Here is an 11,642-nt window from a genome sequence, read left to right as displayed (position 1 = left end):
TTTTTAAATTTTTTAATTATTATTTTGTGTGTGTGTACTATCAAATTGGATCTGACTGGTACAGGAGGAGATTGCTCCTCCTTCTCTAGCAGAGCATCTGGTGGATTTGAACCGTGTACCTCTGGGACTGCAGTGCAACTTCTTACCACTAGGCCACCAGAGCTCCCTAAATTGGGGTATTCTTAAAGAAAGTCAAGACAAGTCATGCCAACCTGTTTTTTGTAACACTTGTTTCCCTTCAACACTGGATCCCAGGATTCCAATTGTGTCCACTGCTACACCAATCATGGTAGGGTCTTGACTTTCTGTCATTTCAAAGACCTTTTCCATAAAGACAGGATAACGCTCACAGATCTGCTGAGGGCTATCCAGGACCGCCAGATTTCCAAAAAACTTCACAAAGCCTATAAATGATTAAAAAAAAATGTTAACAGAGAGGCAATACAGCACAAAAATGTGGGTCTTACCGTTCTATAGAAAGAATACAAAACTAGAGGTCAGAAAGGAGAGAAAGATAGGTTAAAGTGTTGCTGGGAAACCATAGGAAATATCCAAATACCAATGATGTGTAGTTCTGAGAGAGCAGAAACTACAAAATGTCAATAATACATATACTGAAATAGGTCCATATATTGAAATACTGTTATGTTCAAAGAAAACATAGATATGTTATGTTCAAAGAACAAAGATAACAGAAATTTTAGGAAGGGAAGTTTAAAGTCATTCTTTGGAAGAACTTTTTAAAGAACTGTTTAACACTGACATAAAATAGCCTACCTAAGGAAGGAATAAATCTCCAATTACTGGAAGTGTTCAAGAAAAGCTAGTCAGTCATCCCTCAGAACAGAATAACAGAAGAGATGCTACACTGGACTAAGATTTCAATCCAAGAAATTTGATGAGCCTGTAAAATATACTGCAAATTTTATTTATTTTTTTATCTTAGTTTTTTTTTTTAAAAAAAAAACTACTGTAATGCTGCAAACATCAATAATATTTCTAAAAAGTAACAATCATTAGTGAGTGAACGGCCACCAGGACAACTTTCTATTTCATCAAAGGGCTATGGATAGCTTCTAAAACACACCAGCTCTAAGGGAAACAATTCTTGGCCTCTCCTATCAGAGATAACCCAGAAAAAGCGAGGCTCATTTCCACAGGTATCAATACTTCTTACCTGGCAAATAGAAGCTAGAGAAAGGGTCTGAATCTGCCCCAACAATTATATTAGAAATCTGGTCAATTACTCCTTCTTGAGCCAGGTATTGTCGTCCATGGTAAGTATGTGCCAGGGATGTCACCATTTCTACACAGGTGGCTCTGCAAGTCAGGAGAAAACCATATAGATCTTGCATATGAATAGGGCTCAGAAATGATTTTAATATAAATTGTCATGTTTAACACCTTCTTCCCCACCAACATACACACTATGATAAACCCCTAGGTACTCATAACTTTGATCGGACAGTATTAAGATTTTGCTTCACTTTTTATCTTGTTTTTTTTCTTGATAAATTCAAGAAATTGTATACTCCTATATAATAAATCTCTAAAAAAGGACCTTTTCATTATAATTATGATACCACCACTATGTATAAAAAATTAACACTAATTCTTTGGTATCATGTAATATACAACCACAATCAAATGTCCTCAAATTGCTAAAAAGAAAAAACAAAACCCAAAATATCCAAACCAAACAAAAAAAACCCAATGTACCTTTTTTCTGCTGACTTTTAAGGTATCTTAACTATAGCCAGAATATTTTTTATGTCATAAAAACAATGCTAAAAAAGTAATGAATAAATAATTAATTGCTTCATTATTGCTGTATGCCATCAAGTTGATTCTGACTCGCTGCAACTCTGCAGGACAGAATGGAACTGTCTCATAACTAACCTAGATTGTAGTAGGACTTATTTGTGAATGTGAATTTAACAACCGCAGTCAAATGTGAGTTTAACAATTGCAGTCAAAAGTAAAGAATACAGAACAATTAATAAAAATCATATAAGGAAAAAATTCCAACTTTATAATGATGATAACTACACTGTTACTTATAACAGTCAAATACTTGAAGCAAATTAAATGTTCAAGAAAGAAGATGTACTAGTAAATTCTGGAATATCAACAAGAAGCATTTGGGAGATACTAAAGAGACTTAGGGAGTGAGGGATGGAAAGTGATAAAACTACAATTAATTTTTTAATTATACTGGTCTCTATGATTAATCCATCGGACAGACACAGCATCTTCTTTACAAAGTATTATCAGTCCAGTAGGAGATAAGTAAAAGGTGAGGTGCAGAAAGGTGATAATAATTGGTCTAGGACAAAAAACTTAGAGATACATTCAAGCCTAAGTTTTTTTCAAAGCCCATGTTCTTCTACCCATCATGTCACAATGTGATTACTTAATAAGGCAAAAAGACATGTATTATCAAATGTTAATAAAAAACAAAAGAGCAGTGCATACATGATTTTAACGTTTTAAGAACACACAAACCAACAGTCAGGACATAGTCAATTTAATGTAGATGAACTGTCACACAGGACATTTCTAAAGTTCCAGGATGTCACGATGTAACTTGAGCATTATTTTAAAGTCCTCAGTTCAAGACATGCATGAGTTGTATTATTGCAACTTGGGTATAGACTCTAAAGACCACATGAAGTTCTAAGGTTCATGGCCCTCCAAATAAGGATATTTTGCCTGTGAGTCCTTCAGTGAACACACCTGACGAGTACATCCTCACCAGTCAGCTCTTGGAGGAGCTGGGTTACCAATCCACTGGTCGTACAATAGTTTAGAGATTCTGGTGACACAGAAGAAATCCCCACAATTAGCTGAAAGAACATGAAAAGCAGATAGGTAAAAACAGCCTCATCCTTACAGGGCTCAGTTTTTAAAACAACATGCTATATTAGGTAATAACTGAACTTAAAGTCATTCTTGATCACTACTAAGAACACTTTCTTAAACATCTAAGAAATGAATTTGTGACAGAAACATCCCATTATTATATCCTGATTTATTTGTAGTTTAAAAAAAAAAAAAGAAAGAAAAAAGAAGAATAATTAATCAGGGTATAAAAAACAGTGACAAGAGACAAATCATTTTAAAAAAAAATCATTCACTTAGTCTTCAGTTACTCACTCTTTCAACAAATATGCCCTAAGGGCCAACTAAAGTAAATGTGGAGACACAGAGGAGTGAAAAAAACCAAATTTTGTGTTTTCAAAGAACCATCTTGAGAATAGGCGAAAACAGACTGGAAGTGATAAAATGGATGAGGTGATATAATTTGGAGGCAGAGGGAGGGAGGGGGTGGGCATGGAGAAAAGTACAACAACATATGATTAGAAATCCTAAGACTGTAAATTTTCATTAAAATTTATTTTAAAAAACCCAACAAACCAATTTGGAGGCAGAGGCTGCTGTTCAAAACAATGATAACTTAGAACTGGGTGATGATCATACAAATGAAAAAATATGCAGCATTTTGGCAACAATAACTCAAAGTGTTATGGCTGAAATAATATGGGCAAGGCAAAAAAGGTCTCAGAAAAAAAAATTTAGCTGAGAGTTTCTAACTGAGTACTGAGAAATGCAGCTAGCTCTTGATCTTCACTGAAGGTAGAAAGTGGGGGAGGGATCTAAGAGATGTTATGAAGGTCTTAGTTGAGGAGAGAGGTCTGGGTTAGAGATTTACTTTTGAGAGTCATCATTGTACAGATGGAACCAAAACCGTATCATGAATAAAATTATCTGTGGAACAAATATGCATTTTATTACATATGTGAAAACAGTACTTGGTGACAAAAAAAAAAGAGTTCAGTGAGAAAGTACTTGCTGGGGGGTTAAAAAAAAAGTATGGTGAAAAACAGAATTTGGGAGTTTGACAGTAATTAAATATTCTACAGATGGTGATGAGTCAGGAGACTGAGAGAGGCAGAAGGAAAACCAGTATAGAAAATATCAGGTAGTAAGATGGGCAAAAAAGAGGAAGTGTTATAAGGAGGGATTAAATTATAGAGAGATCCATTCTGAATATGCAACATGTAAGGTATCAGGCTGTTAAATGAAAGATCAGAAGTCTAAATTCACTAACTGCTCAATGGGATAAAGAGAGGCAGTCTCCTTCCTTAAATATTTCTAGCCTCATAAACCTGATGGAGGGTCACCATGAGTCATATCACCCTTAATGGCTGTGGGTTTGATTCAGTTAATTATGCCATTCACACAGTGAGGTTGGACACACTTTTTAAAAATTTTTTAAAAAATTTATTTTATTATTTTTGTGTGTGTGTACTGTTAAATCAGATCTGACTGGTACAGGAGGAGACTGCCCTTCTCCAGCAGAGCATCTGGTGGATTCGAATTGTGTACCTCTGGGATTGCATTGCAGGTTCTTGCCACTAGGCCACCAGAGCTCCCTTGGCCAGACTTTTAACACAGTTTACTGTTATAGGACATGGCCCAATGCAGATGGTGTATTTAACAGACGCATGTCAAACGAGCCGATGGTGTACTTAACAGACACATGCCAAAAAAGCTGTTTGCCTTCTCAGTTTTTGACCTTACTAAATTTTGAATTATAAGGGATCTGAGAGTGTGGTGAAATCTTACCTCATATACTCTGTAGCGTACAACATCATTAGTTTTCATTACGTTTTTCAAATCATCCAGCAGGTTACTTTCAAATAAAGCCTCGAGTCCAGCTTGGGTTAATGATATTCTTGACAGGGATCTGATTGCCTTACAAGTAAAGAAAAAGATTTTAGTGTTAGCTATTTTTATAATAATTGGGAAGATACACAATAATCCCAACAGAAAACAGTTTATGCAAGTTTTGCTTCTTATCAAGTGAGCCAATGTAAGCCCTGTGATAGATAATGTGAATATGTGTATATGAGAAAATAGCAGGTTTACTAGAATTTACTTGACAGTATCTCATTTGTACCAACTACATGAATTTATAAATTACACAAATAAACCGTTCTAGCCTTCTCTTCTTCCATCACCTATCAGTCTGTCACACTGTCAAGGCCTATATGTTGCTTTGATGTTGGAAGCTGTGACACTATTATTTCAAATACCAGTAGGGTCACTTATGGTCCACAGGTTCTGGACTAAGACTAGAAAGAAGGACCTGGAGATTTATTAATGGGGGGAAAATACCAAAACTCCCCCATTGAAAATATTATAAACAGTAGCAGAACACTGTCTGATATGGTTAATCCATAAGTTTAGAAGGTATGCAAAATATGATTAGGGAAGAGCTGCCTTTTCAAAGTAGAGTCTACCTCACTGCTAAGACTAAAGCTTTCAGGACCGTCATTGGTTGATAAAGCACAATTCAAAATGAGAAGAAGCAGCTGCTTCAATAACTTTAATGTGTAATGTTCCCTGAGGCAAGGATGGCAAAGCTGCTTCCCACATTTTTGGGGGCATGTTTCTAGGAGAGGTATTCCCTGCAAACAGACATCAGTCATGGAAGGGTGAGGGTCAGTGAAAGAGGGTAAAATCCTCAATGAAGATGGACTGACTTGACTGCTGCAAGACAGTGACTGCTGCAATGGGTGCAAGTGTGTCAGAGGTGAAGAGGATGGCATAGGATAGGATACGGTTCACATCTGTTTTTCATAGGGTCACTAGGAGTCGTACTTGACAGCATCAAACAAAAAGAACAAAAGGCTTGTTCTCAGTTGCTTCGGACATGGAGAAGGAAAGCATGCATGGTTAAGTAGAGGGTCAGTGAAAAAGAAGATCCTCAACAAGATGTACTGACATTGTGGAACCCACCATATAGCAATAATTGTGGGGACAGTGCAGGACCAGACAGTGTTTTGTATCTGTTATGAACTGGAACTCACTCAACAGTCCCTAACAACAGAGCCCAACCTCTACATGAGGCCTCTGTCTCCTAAGGCAAAAGGTTTCTGCATATTTAAGCTGATGGTTCTAGTGAACTCACCACTTTAGCTACAGACAGATTTTCTCCACCAATACAGTAAACAATCTGTTTAAGTAATTCAGGATTATTTACAATCTCAGTAACAGCTTCAGAATTTTCAATGATTCTTCTAACCTGAAACAAAACCAAAAAGTCAGAGAAGGTCACCATAAAACTTTCCTTAATGTGCAAATAGTCTATTGCATTGTTGATTGCTGCTGAAGACAAGTCATCAAAATTCTGAATGACCCAGATTCATTAAAACCAAATCATACATACAGAAATATCTTTAAAGGGGGGGAAAAAAGAACAAAAAAGAAAACCATAAATGCAGTTGAGACAGATCAGTAATTAAATTGAGATTTCCTAGTCTCCTTCCATAAAGATCTATATAGCTTTGGAAACTCATTGGGGGGTTGCTATGAATTAGATTTGATTCAGCAGGTTTGGTTTGGGCTTTCAATTAGGTAAAGTATTTACTTCCTTGCCTGGCACAAAAATGTTCACTGACTGAAATGGATACCATCCCCTTGTCTGTTGAACAGTTAGAGGAGAAAAGTAAAAGCAGTGATTATCAAATGGGCTCTTCAGTTAAATAGTAAAATATTTTGGTTACCAAGATAAAAGTCATCATATTAATTTGCTGGCTTCTCTTTAAGAAAGTACTCATTTCATGCCATTGTAACAAGACTTAATATGGCAGAGTAAATATTAGCACATACAGAAATCTTTTCCTCTCAACTAAAAGCAACTTAGAAATAAGAGTTGATAACTCCAGCACCATATAGTACAATGCCTAGCATGCAAGAAGAAGTCAGTATTTGGTGATTAAGTAGCTCAGATTGTAGCTTAAGAAGTTTTCCACTTTAGCTCATATACCCCTGGTTATAGTTAAATGTCTCCTTCACTAGGCTGAGGTCTCTTGGGGACTGAAAGTCCTTGGTGTCTGGTACCTAGATCAGCACCTGGGAGAGCAGGTGACCACTAAGTGTATGTTATATGTGCTATTAAAATTACACACCTGAGACAAAGTAAGGATCTTTACAGAGTCATCTGGATGTCCTAGTCCTCTCTGCAGGTCAACCTGGAGATTCCGAGCCATGTGAACTGGTTCCATAGCTTGGAGCAATCTCTCCAGGATAGATACACACAAAGTAGTCTGCTCCCTGAAAAAGACAACAAGACAACAGAGATGAAATTAGTTCCTGTTCTAACAGTACAATAGGCTCCCAGATAATCTTCTCTGTGTTGCCTTTCCTTTGAAATACCTGCTTATACTCAGGCCTCAAGAAGTTCAGTCTAATGGAAATAAAAGGAGATGAAAAGCACTAAAATCTGGGTGAATTTATGGACTGAAGCTGGAAGCTTTGAGCGTTCAAAAAAAGGAACAAACAGTATAGGGAAGGACATAATAAAGAAAAAGTGAAGTTATCAAGTTGGAGAACAATGTTCTAGGTGAAGGAGTAAAGGTATATTTAAAGGCACAGAGGAAATATGACTGTATTATGCACGAAAGGTACTACAAGTAATTGCCATGACTGAGCTAATAACTGGGGAGGTTGTGATTGAAGGAATATATGAAACACAATGCATATAAATTTTGTATGCAAACCAATATAAAATAAAAAGAATTGAGAAGGGGTGGAGAAAAAAATAAGGTAAAAGGGTTGGGATGGATGACAAGAACTCCAACTGGGAAGATGGGCAAGAAATCCGATTGGGACAGGTCATTACTGTGGTCCTATGAACTGGGTTTTTGTTTGGTTTTGTTTTGTTTTTTATAGAGCAATGGAAATCCATGCTGTTTAAGGTAAAGACAAAATATGATGAAATATGACTTTCCAAAAAGCACCTAGCGCAAATATTAGAGAAAAAATTTTTCAGTGTGAAGGCAGCGGATTATGAGCCAAGGAAATAGCAGTGGAGATGGAGAGGGCAGGAAAGATTCAAGAGTTATTAAGGATACAAATCAGAAGTGGATGAGGAATTTTAGAGTGTTTAAAAAACCACTCCTTTGTCTTTTAATCAGCAGTATAACATCCATATCATGGGCGACCACTCAGCAATAAAAAGGAATGTGACATGGATGTATCTAAAACTTATTATGCTGAGTAAAAGACAGACAAAAAAAAATATTATATATATATGTCAAAACTTATCAAATTGCACATTTTAAATATGTGCATGTTACTGTATGAGATTTTATCTCAAAGAAAAAGCTGTTAAGAGGCAAAGTAATGGTAGGGCAAGCTGGACAGAGGACACAGCTTTCAGGTCACATGTGGCCTTTTGGTAACAGTAAGACTAAGAGCTGATAGCTTATAGTCAGTCTTCCCCAACTTATAATAACAAGTAATAAAGCTGCTATCTTGGGACACACTTTCCTTCAAGAGAAATGACTGTCAGGATTTTGGACTTACAAGTAGGTCACATTCTGAACCCAGAATAGTCACAGTAATAACAGTATTAATGATGATGGCAATAGCAGTAATGACTAACGATGTTATTAAATATCAGCTATCATACTAAGACCTGACACATACTATTTCCTTTAATGTCCACCTATCTTACATCAAATAAATGAAGTTTCAGTAAAGATTGAGTATCTTTTTATCAGCTTAGGAAGCACATAACTTTTGTTTCATTCTTCCAGATAAATTTCCCCAACATGCCTTGAAAAGTTATATATCTGGATGCTACCAAGATACTATCCAGAGAAAAATTATTCCCCCAAATTAACATCATCATCTGTTATGTATCCAGCTCTGAATTATGCTATCTTCAAATTTTCACTAAAATTGTTTCATAAAACACTCAACAAGCTGACTGTGCTCTCCGATTTCTGTTTGTATTGCAGCTCTGTTGTCTTGTACTATGAGCTTCAATTAGTCTTTTCATTTACAATATGAAGAGGTTAAACTTGGTGGCCTCTCTAAACTCTGCAAGTCTAATCTTTATTGAACATTTATTATGTAGTAGGTCCTCACTTAAACAAATAAAAACCTTAAAACTAGAAATAAACAATGAACTATGCACTATGATGATAAGGGATGAATATCAAGACCAAAGCCTTCAATATGGATTACATCACAACCTTAAGAAAACAAAGATCATCATCACTGGACCAACAGGTAAGATCATGATAGATGGAGAAAAGACTGAAGTTGTTGATGATTTCATATTACTTGGATCCATAATCAATACCATTAGTACCAGCAGTCAAGATATCAAAAGATGTATTGTACTGGGGAGGTCTGCTATTAAGTGCTTTTCCAAAGTTCTGAAGAGCAATGATGCCAGCTTAAAGACTAAGGTATACCTAGTTCAAGCTATGATTTCCTCTCCCCCCAACCACTTGTTATGCATCTTAGAGCTGAACAATAAATAATGATGACAGAAGGTAGTGCAATGCCTTTGAGTTGTGGTGTTGAAAAAGAATGTTGACTGTCCCATGAACTGCCAAAAGAACAAACACATATACTGGAGAAAGTGAAGGTAGAGTGTTCCTTGGAGTAAAGGATGGTAAAGCTTTCTCACACACACTTTGGAAATACTGTTAGGAGAGGCTATTCCTTAAAAAGGCTTATTAATGCTTGAAGAAGTGGAAGGTCAAAGAAAGAGAGTAAGACATTCAGCAAGATGGATTGGCACAGTGGCTGCAGCAATGGGGTCAAGCAATTCAGAGACGATAAGGATAGCACAGGGTTCAGATCTGTTGTTTACAGGGTTGCTATTGAGTCATACTTGACTTGATGGCATTTAACATTAAAAGATATAATGATAATGTTCTTCAGGAGATTTGAGGAGCAGTCTCTTGTAATTAGAATAATCAAGAAAAACTTTGCAATTTAGCTGCTTCTAAAAGGATGAGAAGAATGGGGGGGGAGAAGGACATTTCAGTTATAAGAAAAGTACAAGCCACCCATGTTTATTTCCGCTTTGTTCACAATAGCAAAGAGTTGGAAACAACCCAAGTGTCCATCAACAAACGAATGGATAGAGAAGCTGTGGTATATTTGCACAATGGAATATTATGCAGCACTGAAAAACAAAGAACTCATGAAATATTATACAAAATTGGTGACCATGGAGGACACTATGCTGAATGAAATATTTCAGTCACAAAAAAGACAAATACTGTATAATGCCTGTGTTATAAAACAGGACTAACTGGGGGTTGGGGGAAACTAAGAAAAGAGGGTATAAATAGTGTACACAGCATTGAAATAGACAAGGGAAAGAATTGTATAAAAGGAGTATATGATTAGGTATTATTAGTGTGACAAGAGTCCAGAATAAGAGCTGCATAGTAAATTGGTCTGTGGGAGGGACTGTATAACAATGAAAGATTTTTTTTTCTAAAGAAAAAACGAACTGAGGGGGAGGGAGGGCAGGGAAGAAAATGTGCAACAATGAATGGATGGAAATACAAGTTCTTTATAAACTTACAATAAAATATCAATTAAAATAAAAAATATGTCTAAGAAAAGAAAAGTGCAAGTCATACTGAGGGAAAAGCAAGTGGTGCCACATGGTTGCTAGAGCAGATGAAAAGTGTAAAGGTGTGTACAGAATAAAGAGCTGGAAAAAAAGAACCCACTGTGGTTGATTCTGACTCATAATGGCCATACTGGACAGAGTATATCTGCCTTATAGTGTTTGCAAGGCTGGGAATCTTTATGAAAACAGACTGCTAAATTCTTCTTCAGTTCCAACTTGAACCACTGACCTTATGGTTAATTCTTAGCCAAACAGTTCAACCACTAAGTTACCAGGATTCCTGAGGTTGGTAGAGCAGAATGGAAAAATACTTCCCAGAATTCAAATGTCATATTAAGAAGTGAGAATTTTATATTATAGCAGTGGGAAGTCATGGGGGGGAAAAATCCAGCCAAGTGACCTAGAAAGTTTATTATGATTGCAGTATGTGAAGGATACTATCGGACAGGAAGCGCAGAGGTAACAGAAGCCAGACTTAGAACCATGGAGCAAAAGAAAATGAATGTGGACCTAAAGAAAAAAAGGGTAATTAAGCAAGATTTCAAAAGTAGACCTAAAAGAATAATTTGTTGTTGTCGTTGTGTGCCATTGAGTCAGAACTGACCCATAGCTGACCTTCCAGTGGGTTTTTGGACACAGTACATTGCCCAAGGTGAGACTGTCCACCTTTCTCTTGTGGAGAAGCTGGTAAATTCAAACTGCGTGCCTTTACGCTAGCAGTGCAACTCTTTACCACTAAGCCACCAGTTGTTGTTGTTATGTGCCGTCGAGTCGCTTGTGACTCATTGTGACCCTATGTACAACAGCTCTAAACTCTGCTATGTCCTGTGCCAATCTCACTGTCTCCGATGCACTCATCCCATTTGCCCCAGTCACCGAATCAATCAATATCCCAGAGGGCCTTCCCCTCCTACGCGTGCCCTCCACCCTCCCAAGCATGATGTCTTTCTCCAAGGACTGGTCTCTCCTTACAACATGACCAAAGTATGTCAGGCGAAGCCTCAGAATCATTGCCTGCAAGGAGTAGCCCAGTTTAACCCTCTCCAGGATGAATCTATTTGTTTTCTTAGCAGTCTATGGCACCCTCAGCACTCTTCTCCAACACCAAAGCTCAAAAGCATCAATTTTCCTTCTGTCCTCACTGGTCATTGTCCAGCTATCTGATGCATAACAAGTGATTGCAAAG

General features: G+C 36.9%; 1 protein-coding gene across 2 annotated transcripts in view; it reads right to left on the bottom strand.

The window, feature by feature from the left end:
• The window catches only part of PSMD5 (proteasome (prosome, macropain) 26S subunit, non-ATPase, 5), a 24,695-nt gene that overhangs the window by 8,417 nt on the left and 4,636 nt on the right, over positions 1 to 11,642 (bottom strand). Inside the window, exons 2-7 of one of the 2 annotated variants that reach the window (XM_006890691.1) lie at positions 6,978 to 7,122; positions 5,978 to 6,091; positions 4,630 to 4,758; positions 2,737 to 2,846; positions 1,178 to 1,320; positions 213 to 404 (exon numbers count right to left, since the gene is read on the bottom strand). In XM_006890691.1, coding sequence (XP_006890753.1) covers positions 213 to 404; positions 1,178 to 1,320; positions 2,737 to 2,846; positions 4,630 to 4,758; positions 5,978 to 6,091; positions 6,978 to 7,122 — 833 coding nt within the window. The remainder of the gene's footprint in view (positions 1 to 212; positions 405 to 1,177; positions 1,321 to 2,736; positions 2,847 to 4,629; positions 4,759 to 5,977; positions 6,092 to 6,977; positions 7,123 to 11,642) is intronic. The other variant, XM_006890692.1, reaches the window with a different exon arrangement.

The sequence above is a fragment of the Elephantulus edwardii genome, unplaced genomic scaffold (genome assembly GCF_000299155.1).
Source record: "Elephantulus edwardii isolate Elephantulus edwardi_28Jun2011 unplaced genomic scaffold, EleEdw1.0 scaffold00092, whole genome shotgun sequence".
NCBI lineage: Eukaryota > Metazoa > Chordata > Mammalia > Macroscelidea > Macroscelididae > Elephantulus > Elephantulus edwardii.
The sequence above is the reverse complement of the archived record's forward strand: the minus strand, read 5'-3'. Positions and strand labels throughout refer to the sequence as shown.